We start from the raw sequence: 24,576 nt of genomic DNA on the forward strand, positions 1-24,576 counted from the left end.
AACTTTATTATGCTCAAGCTACAATTGTTTACAAAAGGCGATTTCTAATTGGAGAAAAAGGAGAAAAAACTGTAGGCTGCTATATATTATTTCTTATGCTTTATACCTTATTTACTGTTAAATTAATTTAAAAAATATCTCTGCAAGACTGAATTGTGGAAAAAGTTTCGCTGGAGAACTCATAGTATCTTGACACTCAATTTTCAAAGTTGGTGTCTTGCAACCATGACATCAAACAATTATTTGAATTGTTCAAATTATTTAAACTTCGAGGGAAAAAGATCCCTGGAGGATTCTTAAAATTAAGTTATCTGGATACCCAATTTTGAAAGCTAGTGTCTGGCAACTGTGACACCATACACTTAGGTTATTTGAATTGCTAAAATTAGTTAAACTTTAAGGAAAAGAAATCCCCATAAAAAAGATTATAAGACACGGGTTTCAGCCCCCCCCCCGGAATTTTTGTTCAACTCTTAAAAAGTAACAAAAATGCATATAAGCAATTTTTTATGCATTTTCTACTGTCTTTTTTGTACCCCATCTCTCCGACAAAATTCTGGATACACCCCTTTCAAATACCCACTTAGGGGCATAGCATTTTTTTTTGAAGGTAAAATGTGTTAGATACGCCTTTGGTTTCTCTCCTTTGTTGATACGCATTTGGTTTTTCTACGTGAAAACCCAACAGTTTGTTTTCTTTCTTTTTTTTTTACAAGCTTTTGTGCTAGTTTTTAATTATCTTTACTGTTTTCATTTTAGAAAAATCAACTGAAAAAAGTTAAATGTCTATTTTGTGAAATGCCAATAGAACTTCGGAGGGACGCAAGGAAAGCAATAGACGCTCATGTTGCTACTCGTATTCACAAAGATCATAAAAAGGTAAGTGATTAAAGCTGTGTTCTGATAGAGACAAAACAGACCTATCCTGCAATATCGAAAGAGTTTTGGGTATTAGGTGTACCTTCTAGGGGTGGTCCACTCTCGGCCACCTGGTATACATCTTGGAATGCTACGTATGCCTAACGGTTTTAGAACGTTTGGTACAGTCCTCAAACAACTGGGCACAGTTCTGCCACGGTTGGCACAAGTCAAGTGGTGTAAAAGTTCTTGGCTGAACTTTTCATTTATTTTTATTTTTTTTATTTTTATTGGTTTTTACTATTTATTATTGATTTATTATGATTTTTTTTTTCTTTTTACTTATTTGAAAAATAACATTTATCATTATTCTATTCTATCGTTTTATTTTTATAATATTAATTTTACGCTTTTATCACACAGTCTTGGCTGAACTTTTCGTTAAGAAGTAATGATGCCTAGGCTATTTTAAAAAATGGATTTTTAATCGAGAACTTCTATTGTAAGTGTGTTATTGTTTATTATTTTCTTTGCTGAAGACGGCCCTTATATATAGGGCCAAAATATTCAAATAGGTTTTGTTCGTTCACTGTCTTGGGAAAATAGTTCTCATTATTCTTTCTTCTGTATTTGTAAAATTTGTGTTTAAAATAAGTAACTAGTTTACGTATTTGCACTAGTACCTTAGCCTACTATTTTCTGTTTTTACTATTATTACATTGTTTTCTTACATGTATTATTACTTACTATTACTATTTTGTTATTTATACTACTATATTTTTATTATTTTTTAAACTGTATTATTACTATTCTCTTTGATAAGTATTAGTGTGAGTTTTGGCTATCTGGGCTTGTTATTACAAGCCCAGAAACAAAATGTTATACATTTTTTGAGATAAATTTCTCAATTTCATCTTTCAGAACTAAGCTGTGTGTATGAACTAGATTTCCTGTTTGGTTTTTATTGTAAGGAACAACTCAGGCGTTTCAAAGAAAATTTTTGCGATGCATTCCACCAACTAATGGAAACTGATTGGAAATTTCTGAGAATTATTGACGAGAATTCTCCATAAAATATAATTTTAAAATAAAAAAAATCATAAAAATAATTATTAACATAAAATGACATAATACTAAAGCAGTTATTATAAGCAGTTTGGTCGAGTAACCACGTAGGTTGTAATTGTCCCAAGTTATTGAATCTGTAAAATTTTCTAAAAAATAAGCTTAAATTTTTCTTATTAAATTTTTAATTTTTTATTAAATTTAAACTTTTTTCATTAAAAAAATCCCTTGTTTTTATGCCTTACATTTGAGCAATTTACTTTTATGCTTTGTTTTGAACAAATAAAAGAAAAGAGGGGTCACTTTCCTATATTTCTGTCTGAAAAAATGTGCTTCAATTTCATTGGCTTTTTTTTAACGTATTTTTTATCCAATGGCATTATTCGTTATTTCGGAGAGAGAATCGATTTTTAAATCGCATTAATCTGAAAAGTGACATTAAATTAATTTCTTTCGTGCGATCAACTTATATATTCAAAATATGGTTGTTTCTTTTTTATTGAATTTTAATGAATTAAAAACCACAAACAAATTTGAGTTAAAACATTTTCCTGTGTGTAAACTTTCTTTTTTTCTGTGTTTTTAGCCCCTGAATGCTATTTCAAATCTGTTTCTGTGTTTTAACACTGGCTCTTTAAATTTAACGTCAAATAATGTGTTTTGTAAATTCTTGGCAACGGGTATTGATAGTTTCGAAAATTGTTAGTCACGATTTGCCCCTTTCCGCCCTCTAGATTTTGGTTCTCCCTAGATTTTGGAAAATACCTTTTTTTTGGTCTTTTCTTTGGAAAATACCCCTTTTTGGTATTTTCATCGGAAAAACGACACAAAAATTTCCTCCTCCTAGATTATGAAAAATATATTTGCTCCCCCCAAGCATTCTCATAAATTGGTGCAATCGGTGACAAAAAATGACCGCTCAAATCTTTTAAGTATTTTTACCCTAATCATTTTGCATTAGAGCTATAGAGGTGTGTTCGTGTTTGCTACTATTTATCTTTCTTGGCTGATGACCAGATCCTTCCACGGGAGGGGAAGGATGAGTTATTTTATATTTTTTAAGTTGATGTAATTTAATTAAGTTTTATATTTGAAAAATGTATATTTTCGAAATATAATTACACATCTTATTATTGTCATACTTTATTGAGTTGCTGGAAGGGTGGTGTGGGTGGCTGTTAAAAACTCAGATTAAAAAACTTAAAGGAAAGTTTTCCGTTTTAATATATTATAAGAGGTTTTGAACCTAATAATCAGGCTTGACCCTATGTCCCAGTCCTTGAGACTAGATTGTCTTGTCTCCATTAAGATTATGGGTGTATCCCAGGTTAAAAAAAGCTACTGAAAACTCTTTCTTGTTCCAGCTGACGGTGTCGTAACAGCTCAAACCACAGAAGAGTACATTTGAATTTACTTTTTTAGTAACTTCTACTAAAGATAGTTAATGGTAATCTTTAGTGAAGGAAGTCTGCATCATTATTATTAGTGGGATTTTTATCAGATTGAAACATATTATTAGACTGGAAGTAAGGCCTATACAATTGAAACTTCTGAAGATTATTCCCTTGTAAGCACAATGACTCCTCAGTTATTTCACAACTGTTCCTGGTGGATGTCAATTTTAAGTAATTTCTGTAGTTATTGTAGTCATTATTGGTTACAACTTGGAATGTAACCCATGTTTTCCTTAATAAGTATAACTGTATTTGTTTTGAAATCAGAGGACAGTGCTTGTCTTTGAAGGCCTTCAACCCAATAGATTGGGTGAAGTTTAAGAGGCAAAGTTTCAGTTATATAGTGGAGCTTAACCTTCTAAAAGTATAGAAAATGTCTTTTGTTTATTTGACATAGATAATTATATCATAGGCAGCGCAGTATTACCATTGATCTAAAGAGATAAGGGGCTTCCATGTATTTTTATTTCGCCACGTCACTTCGTATGGAAGGTGTGATCATAGAAAATTCGGGGGTGGGGGCCATTCGATTAGGAAAAGTTATTGTGTCCTTATGAATTGAAAGTCATGGGAGATTAAGCACCCGCTTCCAAGATCCTGTTTGCTACCCATTCCCTCCCCCCCAAGACTTTTGATTAACATTTTGAGTTTGCCATTTTTTTCAAAATATTTGAAGGGTTCAACAAATTTCCTGGACAAGATCCGCAGCAGAACCTGGGCAAGGGCTTAAAATTATGCATGTTGTTTAATGGACAAGAGCTCATGTTTGAAACTGGGTGCCCAATTAGTCTAAAATTTTCAGGGATATTTCTCCGTGTCAAGAAAATTTTACAGTCTTTTGGGAGGAGGGGGTCTAGAATTGCGCCAAATAGATCTTTGTTTCTGATCAATTGCATTTCAACCGAGCTCTCAAGGATTGATCGCTTGTCTGATCCCCAAAATTTCTCATGAGTAAACTTTGAGGTCTCAAACTTTGATGTCTAAGGGAGTATATGACTTTAAGGAGACGGAGCGCAAGTGAGTGTTGAATAATGACAAATATAATAAAATATAAAAATAAAATATAATAAAATACAATAAAATACAATAATAATATAATAAAAATAAAATATAAAAAATTGTCAACTCTTCTCTGCTATCCCGTGAATTAGTTCCAACAAATTTTTATTTTTTATTTTTTATTTTTATTTTTATAATTTATAAAATTTATTATTTTATATTATATTTGTCATTCTTTAATGGAAAGGCATACTTTACAGGAAGCGATTAGTGTTTCGAGCAGTGTGTTATTACTTGTCATAACATCAATAACAACACATAAAATGATCCCAAAATTAATCAAGGTAAACAAATAAGAGCGGTGCTACCCCCTCCCGCGAATATTCCTCTCAAGCCCTTTAAATGGCCAGAGCATCACTTCCATATATATTTTGGACAGTGTGGTTTAAATTAGTTAAAATATTAACCACAACAAAAAAGAAGTAAAACTCAACGTAATAAACTGATTACAAAAGAACTAATGAAAATAGAATGATTGTTTAATATAGAATGGTATCCATTTCTGGAAGTCACCAATTTTTTATATACTAATATTATTGAAGAAAATTGTGTTGAAAATGCAATTTTGTTTCCATTAAAGCGTAAGTGACGCTCGCTATGGGGCATTAGGGGCCATTAGACCTACTCCTGGTTGCGGTAAGTTCTGTTCGTTTGGCATTGACATGATTGTTCATCTTAATTGTGTTGCGAGAGCAATACTTTGGTTTTGTTGTGTTTTTTTCCTAGCTCCCCGATTTCAGCTTTTCAAACAGTTCGTGGTAACGAACTGTAGTAAGGAGCGACCCGGCTCAATAGTAAACGAAATTCTAAAAAACGAAAATTCTAAAATTTTGATGCTAAAATATACATCAAAAGAATAAGATTTTCATGCTGATTTTAAATATATAAGTTTTATCAAATTTAGTCTTTGTCATTAAAAGTTACGAGCCTGAAAAAATTTGCCTTATTTTAGAAAATAGGGGAAAACACCCCCTAAAAGTCACAGAATCTTAACGAAAATCACACCATCTCCTATCTACAAAAATCAGCTCCTATCTACAAAAATGTGGAATTTCGTATTTTTTGCCAGAAGACAAATCACGGGTGCGTGTTTATTTGTTGTTTTTTTTTTTGTTTTTTTTTTCCAGGGGTCATCGTATCGACCAAGTGGTCCTAGAATGTCGCAAGAGGGCTCATTCTAACGGAAATGAAAAGTTCTAGTGCCCTTTTTAAGTGACCAAAAAATTTGGAGTGCACCTACGCCCCCTCCCACGCTCATTTTTTCTCCAAAGTCAACAGATCAAAATTTTGAGATAGCCATTTTGTTCCGCATAGTCAAAAACCATAATAACTATGTCTTTGGGAATGACTTACTCCCCCACAGTCCCTGGGGGAGGAGCTGCAAGTTACAAACTTCGACCAGTGTTTACATATAATAATGGTTATTGGGAAGTGTACAGTCGTTTTCAGAGGATTTTTTTTTGGTTTTGGGGATGGGGTTGAGGGGACGGGGCTATTTGGGAGGATCTTTCCTTGGAGAGATATGTCATGGGGGAACAGAAATTCAATGAAAAGGGCGCAGGATTTTCTAAATTACTATAAAAAACAATGAAAAAATAAACATGGAAAAGTTTTTTCAATTGAAAGTAAAGTGTAGCATTGAAACTTAAAACGAACAGAGATTATTACGCATATTAGGGGTTCTAAAAATACTTTAGCATAAAGAGCGAGGTATTTAGGAGGAGTACCTCGCTCTTTATGCTATAATATTTTTAGTAATTTAAACTATTTATTCTACGGCCTTTCTAATTCAGGGGTCATTCTTAAAGATTTGGGACAAAACTTACGATTTAGTGTAAAGAACGAGGTATTAACGAGGGTACAAACCCCCTCATATATATAATAGAAAATAAAGAATATAAAAGTTTGTTACGTAAGTTAATTCTAAAGTTACTTATATTTTTTATTAATAAAAAAATTCGTTAAAAATTAAAATTTATAGTTGCCTTTTTATGTAACCGAAAAATTGCATGGCAACTAGGCCTCCTTCCCCATCCCTTGTTTCTCAAAATCGTCTGATCAAAACTGAGAGAAAGCCATTTAGCCAAAAAAGGAATTAATATGCAAATTTTATTTTAATAATTTATGTGTGGAGAGCCAAAATCAAACATGCATTAATTCAAAAACGTTCAGAAATTACATAAAAAAACTAGTTTTTTTAACTGAAAGTAAGGAGCGACATTAAAACTTAAAACGAACAGAAATTACTCCGTATATGAAATGGGCTGTCCCCTCCGCAATCCCTCGCTCTTTACGCTAAAGTTTGACTCTTTGCCAGAATTCTGCTTTTTAAAACAATTAAAAGCTTTAGCGTAAAGAGCGAGGAAACCGTTTTTTTTAAACGATAAAAAAGAATTAAAGAAAGAGGATACCAGGTTTGGGGTTGCATTTTCTGACTTTTCTATTTGAATTCATTTCGGAGTGTTTTTCTTTTCTAGAAAGCCATACGGGATATTACACCTTAATTTCAATATAAACTCTCTATTTTTCTCTGGAAACCATTTTTTTAGAATGATAAAAAAAAAGAATTAAAGAAAAGAGGATACCAGGTTGAGGGTTGCTTTTTCTGACTCTTCTATTAGAATTCATTTCGGAATGTTTTTTTTCTAGAAAATCATGCGGGATACTACACCTTAATTTCAATATAACTCTCTATTTCTCTTTGGAAACCGTTCTCTTTTTGGAAAACGATTAAAAAAGAATTAAAGAAAAGAGGAAACCAGTTGGGAATGGCTTATCTGACCCTTCTATTTGAATTCATTTCGAAGTGTTTTTTTTTCCTTTTTTTTCGAAAGTTATATGGGATACTACACCTTAGTTTCAATATAACTCTATTTTTCTTTGGAAACTGTTTTTTTTTTTGGGGGGGGACACGATAAAAAAGAATTAAAAAAGAGGGCACCGGGGTGGGGGTTTGTTTTTCTGACCCTTCTATTTGAATTCACTTTGGAGTGTTTTTTTTTCTAGAAAGTCATACGGAATATTACATCTTAGTTTCAATATAACTCTATTTTTGTTCTGATCACGTTTTTTTTGGAAAACGATAAAAAAAGCGGATACCGGGTTTGAGGTTGGTTTATCGGACCCTTATTTGAATTCATTTGGAGTTTTTTTTTTTTAGAAAGCCATACGGAATGTTACTTTGGCGATATTGCCTAGACTTGGGCTGAGTGAGGCTCATAAATTAAGGCTGGAGGATTTAATCAACGAAGTGACTGAATCAATAACACCCTCGCTATCTCAAGAAACCGGCGTGCCATTATTTGACGTTTACCAAGCTTTTCTTAACTCAAAAATGTCGGGTAAGTTGCAGCTTCTTTTTATTCTGACAACGAGTTAGACCTAGTAAAGAGCAGGGCCTACCATATATTACTTTTTATTTAGTTCCATTGAGATAGAATGGATGGTGATCGTGGAAAAATTAGCGAGGACCATCGTAGAAGGTAAGAACTAGCGTCCATTTTAAGTTAAAAATGAATCAGAGTGCCCAGCCGCCCTCCGTGTGTCCACTAGGCCCTGTATGGCATCTGCCAGGATTGTGAGGTTGTAGCATCTGTATATTCGAGAAGTCTAAAATATGCACATCCGCATGTTTACGCGCGAAACCTATGGCAAGGGAGTGCTAAAATAGTAGAGTAGCCTATTAAAATTGAAGCTTCATAGTTACAATGAAGCAATGTCGCCATTATGGCTTTTTCAGCCGAATTCATCCGTGCTTTTTCACTTTTTCTGGTATTTCTGGTCTCATTTGGCGCTTTTTAAGGATCAGAAGCAGATCAGGCTCATTTGTAGTGGCCTTTTTTCAGGTAAAGCACAATCTCGTCAACGAAAATCTGTTTTCTCTCGGCCGACTTCGCCGGAGAAACGACTTTACTTTAACCATGATTAAGTTACAGTTGTTGAAATTAGGTTCATTTCTTTATTGATGATTCTTATACCTTGGGGAACCCCAGGTACACCATTGAGAAACTATTCGCCTCTTCTAACCCTATCATTAAAGTCTACTAAGCCTGGATTTATGTCCAAACTTGGTAGTCATAGAAACTAATAAAGCACTACAAAAATGTATTGATCAAATACCAATAAAAAAAAGAAAGAAAGAAAGAAAGAATATCGAATAAAATTCGCTAGGGGTCCTAAAATGAAATAACCTTTGATGAGGCAATTCTTTCAAGGAAAAATATTGCGGGAAATACATTTATTTAGTAATAAAATAATATAGTGTAAATAGACAGTCAAACCCAAGACACAAGCACAGACAGTTTAATTTTTTTTTAGCCCAACTGTCTTAGTTTATAATTGCAAGTTCACTTGCATAACATTCGAGGCAGATAGGAGGCCCTTGTAGGCTTTGGACTCTTATTCCCCTTTGCATTTTCAGTCAACTTGTTGTTCAACTAACATTAAAATAACTTTTTTATTAGTCTAGCAAATGTCCAAGTTTATCAATTGAATCAATTGCCTTGCCTGACACTCATTGCAGAATGGCCTCATTTTGACTTTAGACCCTTGTTTGCCTCTCATTCTAGGTGAAATTAACGGTCTCATGTTTCAATTCTAAATTCTTGGTTCAACCTGCCTAAGACCATAGGTAAGCGTCCCTTGTTTACCTCTCATTCCAGGCAATCTAATGGTCCTATGTCAATTTTAAATTCTTGGTCAACCTGCCCGAAACTCTTGGCAGGTGTGACTTGCTAAAGGATAACAAACCGTGTATTGGTCCAATAAAAGAGGCACCCGCATACTTCCGCCGTTTACCCAAGCCAAATTATTCAAACACTTGGAAAACTATAGGTTCTATCACTATATTAGCTCTATGACTATCTACCTTAGTTCTACTGCCCTAGCAATGATGCATGGGCGGATAATAGATTAGACATATCTATTAACAAATGAATTAACCTCCTTTTTATACAATCCTAATAAGGGGGGAATTAATGCCAGGTTTGCTTCTCACTCAATTGGACTATTTGTCTTGGCTTTTTTTACAATTAGCCATGACTAGATGCCCACAACTATTCCAATTTAATTCAATTCGTCACTTAAAAAGGGTAATTTTAAGTTCTATTAGAAGGAGCCCTTGCGCAACATTCTAGGACCACTGGGTCGATACGATCACCTCTGGTGATCGTATAACAAACAACAACAAATAAACACGCATGGTGATCGTAAAAACAACAAATAAACACGCATCCGTGATCTGTCTTCTGGCAAAAAGTACAAAATTCCACATTTTTGTAGACCGGAGCTTGAAACTTTTACAGTAGGGTTCTCTGATACGCTGAATCTGATGATGTGGTTTTCATTAAGATTCTATGACTTTTAGGGGTGTTTCCCCCTATTTTCTAAAATAAGGCACATTTTCTCGGGCTCGTAACTTCTGATGGGTAAGACTAAAGTTGGTGAAACTTATATATTTAAAATCAGCATTAAAATGTGATCCATTTGACGTAAGTATTGGTATCGAAATTCCATTGTTTAGAGTTTCGGTTACTATTGAGCCGGGTCGCTCCTTACTACAGTTCGTTACCACGAACTGTTTGATCTACAGAGAAAACACCAAATGCTTTTTATGGGAACTCGACGCTAAGTCACGGATAAAAAAAAAATGTTCGTTGACACTGCTAATGCAAAGTACTAGATTTTTAGTGAGCCAGGTCGCTCCTTACTAGAGTTCGTTACCACGAACTGTTTGAAAACTCATGCCTACTAGAGGTCATTGTCACCCGCCTTCCCACAACAAAGCGTTTATTGCTTTTGATACATAGAACGATGCCCGAAAATTTTTAAGCCAATCGCAAACCTATTATTAAACAAGCAACCCGTTTTCTACTATAAAACCTGTGTGATCAAATATTGTATATTTATGGCCCTTGCCGTAGGGGCTGGATGGAACGTCGGTCGTGCCAAAACTGGATGAGTATTTATTGAAATTGTCGGCTTTTTGAAACCAAACGGAGTTTTGAAAAAAATTCGTGTTAAGATATCCTCCTCAAAAAGAAGAAAATTAAAAAAATAGCGATAGGATACCTAAAAATTTGGATTTTAAAGCTGAATAAGTGGACTGATAAAAAACATCCCTTCAATATGTTCGGTCGAATGAATTTAACCCAACGACTTTAACAATCATCGAATGAGATTCGAATTCAAATTAGTTATATATAATAACTGAGAAAACATAAAATCGATAGGCTTTTGATTAAGTTGACCATAATATTGCTGTCAGTAACTTTGAATAGAAGCCTTTTTTTGAAAATTATATTTAGCTCCTTTCAATGGTGGTAGTTAGACTGTAAATAGTTAAATATGAAAGTTTTTATTTGGACATCGTGTATTTCTACTGGAGTTTTGTCAAGGATCTTCTTTTGTGGATAGTTTTGTTTCTTGCAATGATTAAAAATCTTGATCATGATTCCCCAAGTAGATGAAGACCTATGTATTCTAGTGTTTTTTTTTGTGATAGTATCAAAAATCCCTCTAGAAAAATTCGAAGCTATGGTTGGGAAAGCCAGTACTAAAATACGAAATCACAACCAAATATTTCTTGTAGGTTTTTAATTTTCTTGAATCCTCAATCATTTTCCTCGATCCAATTTAACTTGAGATAACCATGACTGGTATAAAACTCGTCAGAACAATTATGGATCTATATTTGAAGCCTAGGTTAGATCTCTGATTTTTCATTATTTTTGTTAAGCTTTTAAACAAATCAAAATTTGCCCTTTTTCTATTTTCTTCTGCAGAGATAAGTTTCCGAAAGCGCAACTAGAAAGCTAGTTCTTAAATCCGCGACGAGTATTGTCGGGTTTCAAAATCTCCTTCTGGTAGATTTGTTGCGGATAAACATTGAGGTACGCTTTTTTCTCACGCTGAAATTAGATCACGCTGGAATTCCTAAGAGGCGTGAATACGCAGGTACTTCTTACTAATCACTAATTGTGATTGATATGCAGCTATCCCTTCTGAAAGATATGCTGATTGCAAGAATTAAGGACCACTCCTTCAATCTAAGAGGTCGACTTTAGTCTTACCATCGAGATTATTTACCTTCGAGATTATTACCACTAAACTTTTACCATCGAGATAAATCGAAATTATAGTTACAATTCCCGAATCAGCTTCAATTGGCCGTTTTTTCTCACTTGACAATATTTAAAAAAAAAAAAAAAATTTAAATTTCTGGTTACTGTGAGTTGAATTTTGCTCTTTATGAGGTTGCAGCAATCCTTGCAACCATGATACAGTGATCGAGAATTTAAAGCTTAGTTAATTTTTCTTTGGGAGGATCTAATTGAGCGTCAATAAAGCAGGGATGCATGTCCTGTAGATCATAATGCAATATAACCATAATAATATAAATTATTATAGACCGAGTTATTTGCACAGCCCTTCTGAAAGATATGCTGATTGCAAGAATTAAGGACCACTCCTTCAATCTAAGAGGTCGACTTTAGTCTTGACAACTGAAAGACACAAATAGAACGTTTATTTTTACTCCTCATCATATTTAAATCCAACACTAAACTGTTCTGGTAGATGCCATGATGACAGGAATCTAGGGATGCCGCCCCGCTCACAGGACTTGTATCGCGTAAGGAACCCCAAAAACAAACAAGGATATACATTCTAGTTTCTTACTTTTTGACGATTTCTGATAGATGTTGCGGTGATAAGAATTTTAGGATCTCCTTTCCTCTGGATCAAGGAGATGAGATCCCTCCCTGGAAAAGCATCAAAAACCCTAGAAAGCATATGATTATTATTATATGCTCATATATTATTATATGCTTTATATCATTATAATTATTATATTATATACACACGCACGCATTTTTTTCACCATATGCATTTTGAAGAAATTATAATGACAAGAATTTAGGACCCTGTCCTCTCCCCACTGGATCGGAAATAGCATTGTATATTGAATAAAAAAGGATATTTAATCTTTATTCGCTTCGTGCTCGGTATATTTCTTTTTGATCCAGCCATTACTTCTTTTTTTTAATAATCCTTGTATTTTTAAGGTCTTTTATTTTCCATTGATTTTTTACAATTGGATTTCTTTATGTTACTCGGTTACTATGTGTGTACGATTTTCAATAAAAAAGGGAAATATAATTTTTATTTCGGTACTTTTCTGTTATAGCAATCCCACTCAAGAAGTGAAGTTAGGTTAATCTAAGTGAAAATACCAAAATATGATGAAAAAATAATACTTTAGAAACAAATCGGGGCTGTATATTTGCACATTAGGGGTGGGGGTAAAATGTAGCGGGTCTGCATGCAAAATGTGTTAGCTATACTTGTTCTGCATATTATGAAGTGAGAATTGTTTTCTAACTTGACGCTGTCCAAATACTGTACCCCCCTTAATTTGCAAATATATAGCCCAGATTATATAAGTCTAGTGTATTCTGTCACCCGCTACTTGTTTTTCTCTATACAGACAGATGAAAACCGGTTCTAGGTTTGTTATAGAGTTTTATACAGCGTAATTCTTAAGTGGGGTTGCTATAACAGTAAATTAACTTTATTTCTTTTTGCACTCGGGATTGAGTATAATATGTTTGGTTAAAAAGAGGTATTTAATCTAAATTTCTTTTTTGTGTTTGGGATATGTTTAATCGAAAGGGGATATTAAATCTTTATTTTTTTTTGCTCGGAATTGATAACAATATGTTGAATAAAAAAGAGATATTTAATCTTTTTTTTCTGATCCGAATTGAGAACAATTTGTTTGATAAAAAAGGGATGTTTAATCGTTAAATTTTTTAATTGCTCGAGATTGAGTATAACGTGTATGGTAAAATAGATAATTTTTTTTTTATTCCGTCCGAAGTTTCTTTATAAAATATCCCTTGTATTTTTCCAATGGTTTTACAGTTGGATTACTGTACGATGCCCTGATTATTTTTATATGTATCCCCTTTTAATGTTATATTTTCACCCCTTAGGACAAACCCTGATCTTAGTCGGGTCCCATGCCTATGGGCTACCTATGGCGAATTCCGATGTTAATTTTATGGTTAAAGTTGACAGAACTCGAAGCATCTTTTGTCAAATGAACGAGCTAAAGCATTTATTCTCTAACTGCTCTTTTGTTGAATCGGTCAAATTGGAAAGCACAGGTGTGTTACGTATAGTTGACAATTACCTATCTCGAAAAGTAACCATTACAGTTTATGATGAAGCTCATGAAAAGATGGCGCTGGTGCTGAAGCAGTACATCCACCACCTACAAGAAAATCTCCCTTTTGCTTGGAAGATTGTCGTAGCTTTTCGCTATTGGGCAAATGTAAGTGTTGTCTTTAATTTTTCACCGCTATTCAATCTCTTTTTTTATGCTCTCGCCCCTCTCTGTTTCTCTCTCTCTCTCTCTCTCTCTCTCTCTCTCTCTCTCTCTCTCTCTCTCTCTCTCTCTCTCTCTCTCTCTCTCTCTCTCTCTCTCTCTCTCTCTACTTTATTTTAATTAATCTTTGAGTGGATTAAACGAAATTACTTTAGATTCACTAAGATGTAAAGCTCTTGTATTCTAAGCGTGTAGTCAAATATTATTTGTAAAAAGATAGTCGAAATATATGTCTTCCTATAACTTATAGTGAAGTCTTCCTATAGTGAAGTCGAAATATATGTCTTCCTATAACTGCGAAAATTGTAACTGTTGATCCTTTGTTTAGTTGAGTCGACAGTATATCCATGTCAGTAGATATCGTTGATAACGTTATTTCAATATCAGTGGCATATATGTTACCGTGAATGTCCGAAATCTTGTTAATGTCAACATTCATCGGTGAAAGTTCGAAATTCCCTTTTCTCTGTTTTGATTTAAGTAGCTTTGCGAGTCAGCTTTTTTAGTCTTATGCAAGCTATGACGGTAAAAATAAAAGTTAGGTTTGACTATGTTAGTATAGGTTAGGTTATATGAAATTAGGTTAAATTTGGTTCTAAATATCAGAAATGGGCTAAAAACCTAAGCTAACCTAACCTCACCCTCCTAAACCTAATCTATTCTAACCTAACCTTTCATCATCAAACATTGCATTAAATTGAAAAAGTTGACTGGCAACGCTGACTAAATCCAAGCAGAAAAAAGGTATTTTGGACATTCATCAATCTGTGGACATCATGGTAACACACACACACACACACACACATATATATATATATATATATATATATATATATATATATATATATATTATCAGCAGACAGCAGCGTTGCCAACGCGTTACGGACGTATCATTTTTGCTACTATTTAGAGCTCCTGGCACAGTGCTGCACAATAAGAAATTTGTTGGTGCAATACATTTTTTTCCTATATATTTTTGTTTCCCTTGCTCCTTTCTTGCCAGGATTTCTGTTCAAGTTTTGGTCTATCAAAAAGTTTCATTCGTGTTATGGCAGATTTTTAACCCGCTGTTGAGATGGTACAATTTATCCTCTTGCATTACAATTTTAGTTGGAAAATTGGTACAGTTTATTTCAAAGCGTTGGCAACGCTGGTAGACAGCATACTATTGATTGACAGTATATAGATCAGAAAAATTTTCGTACAAACCATCTTTTTCTGTAATTTTTGGAAAAAGATTACAAAATTTAAAGTCTATAGAACACAGCCTCATTATCGTCTAAAAGCCCCAATTCCTTTTTAATAGCTACTCAACGACTTTATAATGAAGTTTCTCTCTTTTATCTCTCTTTAGTGACTCTTTTTGACTCTCTTTGAAAGGAAAGAACTTTCCTAAGACTGTTTCAATCATGTAAACTTTTTCTATATGCTTGGCAATTTATAAATCTATTGCTCTATCTTAACAAAAAAGTCTAAAAATTTATTGGCCATTCCTGTCCGTAATTTTTAGCCAGAAACGCTTTTTAAGTCCTGAAAACATGATTAATTATCTACAGTATTCAGTCAGAATAAACTGTTGGTTAACAACGTTACAGAAAACGTTTTGGGAGTACCCTACTAGTACAAAGAATAGTATAAAGAAAACTCATGTCCTTGAAAAATTGTGCAATGCAAACTCCTTCTTTGATACACAAAACTCCAAGAATGATTTCAAACCCCTCACCCTGTACCGGAAATTTAGTTTCAGGAGTAAGTCGTCCTTTAAAATACAAAAATGATGGTCGTAAGAAAAAGGAAGAGAGCGAATTCGTTCGGGAATTGTTGGTTAAATTTTTATTTTCACCTCTTCAACCATTCAGATTCACCAATCAGCAATAAATCAAATAGATATCCTCTGTACTCCTTAGCCAATCGCAAGGGCAGATCTTGAGAAAAATCTTGGAGGAGGGGGGCAATGTGACAATGGCACCAATAAGCAAAATCTCGGGGGGGGGGAGTGACAAGGGTACCAAAAATTAATCAAATTGACAAATTCATTTTCAAAAAAGCGAAAACCGGAAAAAAAACAAGGAATGAGGGTTGTATAAAAAATCTTGGGGGGCTGTCCCCCGGCCCCCTGCCCTGGATCCGCCAGTTGACAGTCGTCAAAAACCAGGGATTACTGTCAATTTAATTTGTCTTTGTCTTCATGATGGTTTGACTAGCTTTTAATCTGTCCCTTAAAGAGGAAATAATTTATCGTTCAGAAACCAAGGGTCCAATCATTAGAAACATTGAGTTATATGTCTAAAGACTCAGGTTGACCCTGCTACTTTACCATAAAAGATATGCAACATAGTTTTAAAAAGGCCGATGTTCTATACGAATAGAACATGATATATAGCACCGTATAAAAGTGAGTTCCTGCAACAATTCTCCTTTACGGGTGCGAAACATGGTCGGCAAAACTACAACACGAGAATACACTTAAGGTGTTTGAGCATACTTGTCTACGAAGAATTCTCAGAGTACAGCTACGTGACCGTACCTCCAACGTGAATATACGTCGAATGTGCAATATTCAGAGTTGTTGTGCTCACTATTAAAGAACGCCGTTTGAAATGGTTGGGCCATGTATTACGGAAACCGCCAGAGTACCTGCCTCGCCAAATACTTCTAGTTGAGCCTATTAGCTACTGGAAGAAACGCCAAGGAGGACAGAGGAAGAACTTGTGGAACCTGGCCAAGTCAGACCTTGAACCAATCGGGGGTTTCAGAAAATTCGGTCACAGATGGTCAACACAGTGGCTCGCCTTTGCAGAGCAGCTGGCACAAGATCGATCAACATGGTCCAAGAAGGTCTCTAAGATCATCGATGCCGGGCGAGGTGGAAACGCCTGATTCCCGTCACAAGTACAAGTAAGTAAGTTCCTGCCACAATACCTGCCATTTTTTCAAAATCAATAATTTACAAAACTATCTGCAATCACGTGGAAGACACACCCCTTTTTCTTCTTGACAAAATGAAGAAAAGTTAACATATAATGGAAAATGTGCAATTTACCTCCTGTGCACGAGCTTCTATTTCACCCTATTTTTGTTGCGCGTTATTTTACCTTCAGTTATCAATAAGTTGTAGAAATTGCACAGTATAATAAATATTAGTAATTATATGTTACTAATTGGTAATAATAAGTAATTACTCTTCAGTACATAATTAATAAAAGTTAGTAGTAATTAGTAAAGGTAACGATAATATCTGTAATTATAAGTGATAAATTAATTTATACTCTATATCCATCAAATATATAATTCAATATTAATTAGATTTTTGGATTTTTGTAGCTGTAGGCAGGTAGCTGAATCTCTGAGGCCATAAATTTGAGAGCAGTTAATTTAGGTGAATATTGTGAAATTCAAGTTTTCCAATTTCTTGAGGGTCTTGATACTCCTGAGTCGCCTAATGATTTCTATAGTAATTTTAAGTTTTCAGGTTCTTAGTAAGTGCACTTTACCATGGAATATACCTACTGAATGGATTACCTTGTAACCACGACCGTAGGTAGTGATAACCGGAATGGTTACCAGTACTGTAGGTAATAGTTACCTACTTGAATGCCAGTACACTTTTGTTTTCACTCATATTTGATACATTATTTTTTTTAAACTTATTAAATGATAATTTACAATATATTCAGAGAAAATGCTATGAAAAAAGAAATTAAAGGAAATTCAAATTAAAAATATACAAGTTAGTGTACCTGTTACCAGCATGCTATCTTTCAACCTCCTTATTGACGTGCTACGTATTGACATATCGCAAAATTTTTCTCAGGAAAAACAGTAAAGTTTTTATATTTTCTTTGTGGGTCCTTATAGATGGGTCATTGATGACATTTATTTTGAGACAAAGAAATAAAATAATAATAGATGTTATGTTTACGTAGGTTAATTCAACAAATATCTTTTACGTACATTTTACAATAGAGTGTGCTTCCTGACTTTTAGTTGACTGCAATTCGAAATAGTTTATTTTTTTTTCAATTCGAATGTGATTTGCAATTCGGATTTGAAATAGTACAATTCGATGTCTAGCACGTTTTTTATCATATGAAAAAGACAAACAAAGGTAAGAACTGACCGTAAAATGAAAAAAAGAAAAAACTTATGTTTTACTGCTTTTTAGGTTACAGGACTAGACAGGAAAGAGGATGGTCTAATTCCTGGATATGTCTTTACTATCATTGCCATATGCGTTCTTCAATATCTTATTGCAGCACCTGTCATTGCAGAAATGGCCTCTGAAACCGATTTGTGTAAGTATCCCAAAACTGTAAATGCGACATCTGACTAGTATGCTAATGACCCCTCTAATACCCGTCTATTCTTTGCCTTGTATATTCTGAGCAGACAGGTATCCAGATTGCAGCTTTTTTTCAACCAAATTAATAAAGATATTCAATAGGAAGGACCAAAGTGGTGCAACATACCTCCCACGATCAATATCTATATTAGTATCTATGAACTTGACGTCATAGTATTCTATAGTATTAACGTCATAGTATGACGTCATAGTATTCATAGTATTCGTCATGAGTATATTAGTATTCTTATGAACTTGACGCCTCCTTTTAGGTGCCTGTGCCATATTTCACTTGGAGTTCAAATTCAAATTCACTTTATCTAAAAAACATGCGACGGACAGAGCCAATTATTAGTTTTTGTTGTCATATACACACAAAAATCAGTCGACAAGTCAAAATTAACATACACAAAATTATAATATATACAATTAACAACAATAATTGACACACGAAAATCAGTTAACGAGTCAAAATTAACATACACAAATTTAAAATATATACAATTAACAACAATAATCTGTTTTCTACAGTTCTTTCAGTTTCATAATTTTTCTTTGAGCCACATTTGTGTTTGTAGCTTTGACATGAGGGCAGCCTTATTGGTTGAAATGTGTAAAAGAAACTAGATTTTTCAACCACAGTATGTAGCTTAATAATAAGGCTTCAGTTTTGTGAATTATCATACAACTATGTTTGTTGATGTTTCAACTATACTTACTGTTAGATTTTTTCTGCCAACCACTGTTGATCTCCCATTTCATTTACCCATACAGTCAGTATTCTTAAAAATCAGTCCCTGTCTCCTATAGTCCTCTATAATGACAATAAATCCACTAGAGGACATGTCAGAGCATAATAACATATTCTCGCATAAAAAAAATATTAAATGTCCCAAATATCCTTTGGTTTTTGATGTGATATGCACAATATTTATGTGTATTCCGAAGCTCAATGCTATATACAAAAACAAATAAGACTAATGGAATTGAAAGAAAAAATTACTATTTATAGGTCTCCAAGGCTTTTGATATAAGATTACTTATTGCCACCATGTATCGAGGAGAGGTTGATTTTACTATCCCCTCATAAAGGCATATACAAAAACAAATGAAATGATGCAATTGAAAAATTAGGCTTCCTCTTTAGAGGCCTCTAAACCTTTTAAAATAAGGTTACCTATTACCACCAATTACTGAGGAGAATATGCTGTATGAGGATACTCTGATGTATGAGAGTGTCCTGCATGAGGATATTCCATGAGGGATTTTTGTATCCCCAATAGCAGGTAATTCATTACCACTGTTGAACAAACCCTTTCTCCTGTTAAATGTCCCAACCCATCCCCAAACTGCGACTACTACTACTAATTCAGTGCAGCACCAAGCCGCCTGGCCACCCCAGCTGCTAACACTCCTCCATTCCAACATATTCAAGGATTCCCTTATTGCACTCTCCTAAGGAGTCTTGATTTCTTTTAAATCTTTTCCTACGACTGCTTCTTACTTCATTTGTGGATGAGCTGCATTTTGTCTGATTCTAGATGGTTTGCCGAAAAAGACGATCCTTTAAACTTTGAAAAAGACGAAAAAGGTCGAAAAAGACGACCTTTTTCTCATTTTAGCCCTTGAAAGTGGGATAGAACCACATCTTTTGTACAGCCTACTATTGGAAATACGATCAGTCAGTTGGGTTCCCAAAACAATCCGAAGGCAATTCCTCTGGAAATCCTCAGATTTCCTTATCCGACAAATCCTCATCCGTCTCTCAAAGCACCCATGTTTCAGGACCGTATTTGACCATTGTCGTCACTGTAGCTTCCAATATTCTAATCTTGGGTTACGGACTTATCTTCCTATTCTTCCAGATATTTTTCAATTGTGAAAAAAATACTATGGACATTGGCTGTTCTACTTTTAATATCTACACTGCATCCACCATCTACTAATAATGCTACCCAGGTCACCACATCTTCTCGTCTCCCAGCACCACCTCCCCACTTATACACAGTGTAAGTTACTTAGTCTTCTTAACATTAACTTTTAAATCTCTTACACCCTGAAATCTCAAAACCTCACAAAAATCATTCATTTTTCTCTTGTCATTACTCAAATCATCAGTATACTAAATCTGGGAGTTTTGCTTCCCTATTTCATTCCAAACTCTACCATAGCCTTTACTGTTTCATTGTCTTTATGACAAAGTCAATCAAAATGGATTATATAAATGGGAATAGAACGCAACCTTGCTTAACTCGTGATTTAACACGAAACCAGTTACTAACTTCATTTCCTACCTTAACCACAAAAATGCTATTCTTGTATATAGCACTAATCACTTTGTTGTATTTATCTGGTGTACCATCCAAGGGTAGGATCACATCCAAGGACCACTAAAGCCCTTCTATCAGCTGAATCAAACGCTTGCCCATTATCTATAAAACTGAGGACAAAACGGGTATGATGACTAAGGCCCATCTCATTTATTAACCTGATATCGAAAATTTGGTTGACACAACCTCTTCCCTTCGAACCACACCGTTCTTGTCGTGAAACTTTGTCTACGTCATCTCTAAGTTTAAAAATTATCATCATAATAAGTAATCTGCTTCCTACAGAAATCAGCTGATGCCTCTATTATTACCACACTCACTCCATCATCTTTTTTGTACAGTAAAAAGTCATCTCTCTTATTAGAAGGGGTTTTATAGGTTTCATAAAACTGCTTGGTACTCTCCTTTTTTCAAAAATATCATTCATAATCTCTAGTAATTTATATCTACTTTCATAACCACCATACTTTAAAACCTCATTCACAGCACTATTAGTATTTGTGGCCTTACTATTTTTCCTCCTTTCAGTACTGTTTCTAATCCTGTCTGGTAAAATAAATCTTCCTTCTCTTCATAAGTGTCAAAAAGTTTTACATTCTTTTTATGCCATTTTTTGTAAGTTTGTCACGATTTAGAATGTTCTCAAAATGTTCTGCCCATCTCCCTTTAACCCTTTACTTATCACTAATTTTTGTCCAGTTTTTATCTTTAACTAGTCCAGATTGACTGTTTCTTCTAAATTTTTGCTATTATTTATTATTATTTTATTTATTTATTATTATTTTATTTATTTATTTATTATTACTTATTATTTATTATTATTTATTTATTTATTTTATTATTTATTATTATTGATATTTGCTATTATTCCGTCTGGCTGCATCTTCCAGGTCTTCGGCATTTTTTTTATCCGTGGCCACCATTTCAAATCTCTTTAGTTCACATTTTAACGCTTTCTTTACTTTCCTTATATTTCTCTTATGCTCATATGATTGATCACTCACACCCATCATCTTTTGTAGACAAGTTAGACAAGTTTCTCAAAGAAAAGTAAAGAGCTCCATTAAGCCAAGAATGAGGAAAAATAAAGTCAAATAATCTTACAAGCATAAAACTACCACAAATCACATCAATAAATAAATGAAACTCAAAACAAACAGAAATTACAATAAATAGCGAAGTCAAACTCAAAACGAGCAAAAATTAACACGAGTAGGGCTGATAACCCCTATGCTTCCTCAAGACCAGAACACAATTTGCGCTTTTCTGAAAAAACACAACAAATGACCGTGGATTATCAGTTAAATTGACATATACTGACAATTCTTCGCTAAGGTTTTGATAATTTTTCCTTTATGAAAGCAAGAAATTTGAAAACAGTTCAAACATGTTTTGTTTTCAGTCCCCCTGCCCGAAAAAAACCTTTTGTACCCCCCCCCCAGAAAAATCCTGGATACGGCTCTGTTTCCTTATATCATAAAGTCCATTTCTATATTAAATTATGGAAGGCTAGTGTGATCTTGGTGATTATTCTAGATTTACTCTAATCCCTTATTCTTATAAACTATTCTTATTCTTATTCTTATATTCTTATAAAATGTCGTTATATTCTTATAAACGAGTTTAGTTTAATACTTTTAGATTGTTAACTTAATTAATAGCTTGATAACTAAGAGGCTCAAGTCTAATGCCGCAAACTTACCATGAAAGTTACACAGCAATTTCTACATACAGGAATGTCGCTTCTGTCCCCTGCCCCCTAACCACAAACCTTCTAAATGTGTTGTGTTATGTGCGTTCAATGGAAGTCTACGAATATTTTGGACATTGTTCTCTAATTTTTCGAAACATCACAAGAAAGAAAAAGAAAATCACTATAATAATGAAGGTAAAAGAACCAATGGAAATATTAGTCGCTCTTGATTAATTTCACATATTTTATTGTGACAACCTGGGTCAAATAGGGTATTCGTTGATTTTAACATTTCCCTCAACATTCCCTGAAAATTTCAACCTATAAACTTGTCGTTCCGGTGATATTGCGCACACGATTTTATCAACTTGGATGTACATACTATTTTTTGATTTAGTTCAACACCCCCTCCCCCCTTCGACATTCTGTCAAAGTTTCAACTTAATACCATTAGGTGTCCTGATATGTTGCGGATACGCCCTTTTGAAAATGGAATGCTCACGGGCTATTTGATTCAATTCAGCACCCCCTCAGCGTTCTCAGAAAGTTTTTAAATAGTATTCTCAACTGTTTTTGAGATAAAGCAGATAAGCCTATTTGACGACCTGAAAGCACATATCGTCTTTTGAATTAATTTAATATCCTAATCGAATATTTCGTGAAAATTTTAAATTAATTTTAAATATAATGCAATAATTTGTATAAATATATAACTTGACAGTTATATTAGACAATATATACCGGATATACCTTTCTCTTGTAATCATACGCCTGTAGAATGCTTGTTAATTCATTTGATTTCATGTTCCATCCATCTTACAGCTGACAATGTAGTAGCCATTTAAAAGTTTTTTTTTTAGCGGGAGAATTATGATAAAATGATATTAATGTAATATTTTGAGCTTGTACATCTCCCCCTTCTTTGTCTGAAATGTAAACTAGAAGGAAGATCAATTTACCCATCCCTGAAATTATTTTTTACTCCTTGTTTGAGTTGCAAACTACAAAAAAATCAGTATCTCATATGGGTGGGGTCCTGAGAGTAAGGGATATTAGCCCTTACTAGCCCATAATACTAGCCTTTAATAACCTTACATTGTATGATTTGTAACCAAAAAAGTTAATGTCCCATATCTTTCAATTTCAATAAAAAATACATAGCATTTAAAAATACTTAGAATTTATAAGAAAATAAATTGTAACGAAATGCTGGAGTTAGATTAGTAGTAACAGGGGCACCAAGGTGAAAGTTCTCCAGCCCCCCCCCCCCGCACCCCTAACAATAAAACCAACTCCCAACACCTAGCTATTTTATCTGTGGTAATATAAAGCTATGTCTAATTTTTTAGACATAACTGTCTAATAAGTTATAAATCATTAAATTTAATAATTTATAACTGTATGCATTGATTTGGTCTCACATCCTCCTAAACATTCTCTGAAAGTTTCAATGTAATACACTTAACAGTTCATGAGGTATTACTGACACGTCCTTTTGAGTGCTTAGATGAACATAGAGTCTTTTGATTTAGCTCAACGTTCCCCTCAACATTCCTTGAAATTTGTAATTTAATAACCTTAGCCATTCTTAGAAAGAGTAGGATTTTTAGTTCATAAATTAATATATTTTTATACAGCCAATTGATAAATATCTGAAAAGACGCAAAATAGAAAGGGAATTAAATAAAAAAATAGAAAGGAAATTAAATACTCTTCCCGAATAAAATTATTTTCTCAACGTTCAATTGCTCTGCAAATTAAAAACTTGCCAAGTTATACTTTTCTTTCTTGATTTTAGTCCTCGTTTGTTTACTTGTTTGTTTGTTGCTTTAGTTTATGAGTGGCTCACTTCTCTCAATTTACATATTTCAATATTTCTTTCATTTTTAGTAAACTGGAAGCCCCGCGACAAGCTTTTAAACGTTGGACGTCTCTGGCATTCATTTTGGATGGCAATTCAGAGCTTTCCATTCAGGTCGTGTGTTGTTTCTGTCAACCATAGGATTCTACCTAAACGTATTGAGCGATCCTGGGGTTCTAAACGTCTTGCTGTTGAATGTACGTATATTTGAATACCAGCCGTCCAAAATTAAAACACAGCAACGGATCCCAGTGTTACCCTTCTAAAAAATAGCCTCTTTGCCCCCACCCCTGAAATCCTGATTTTTTTTTGAATTGGCGATTGCTATATGTCACTTGGTTAATACCAAGTGCCATAAGGAACGTCAATTGTGTTGAAAGTCAAATCAAACGAGGTTCTAGCGCTCAGGCGGTCGTGGGAGGAATGACGAAGGGAGCTTTTGCATGCGTAAAGATAAAAATAATAAGGAAAAGAGGAGTTCTATAGTTATTGATAATTATTTTATATATCATAATAGTAAAGCTGT

General features: G+C 33.9%; 1 protein-coding gene across 2 annotated transcripts in view; it reads left to right on the forward strand.

Annotated features, from left to right (window-relative positions):
- The window catches only part of LOC136039178 (terminal uridylyltransferase 7-like), a 90,095-nt gene that overhangs the window by 28,534 nt on the left and 36,985 nt on the right, over nucleotides 1-24,576 (forward strand). For both annotated transcript variants that reach the window (XM_065722699.1, XM_065722698.1), the window contains exons 3-7: nucleotides 760-879; nucleotides 7,597-7,777; nucleotides 13,430-13,770; nucleotides 17,990-18,119; nucleotides 24,080-24,247. In XM_065722699.1, coding sequence (XP_065578771.1) covers nucleotides 760-879; nucleotides 7,597-7,777; nucleotides 13,430-13,770; nucleotides 17,990-18,119; nucleotides 24,080-24,247 — 940 coding nt within the window. The remainder of the gene's footprint in view (nucleotides 1-759; nucleotides 880-7,596; nucleotides 7,778-13,429; nucleotides 13,771-17,989; nucleotides 18,120-24,079; nucleotides 24,248-24,576) is intronic.

The sequence above is a fragment of the Artemia franciscana genome, chromosome 19 (genome assembly GCF_032884065.1).
Source record: "Artemia franciscana chromosome 19, ASM3288406v1, whole genome shotgun sequence".
NCBI classification, from domain to species: Eukaryota; Metazoa; Arthropoda; class Branchiopoda; order Anostraca; family Artemiidae; genus Artemia; species Artemia franciscana.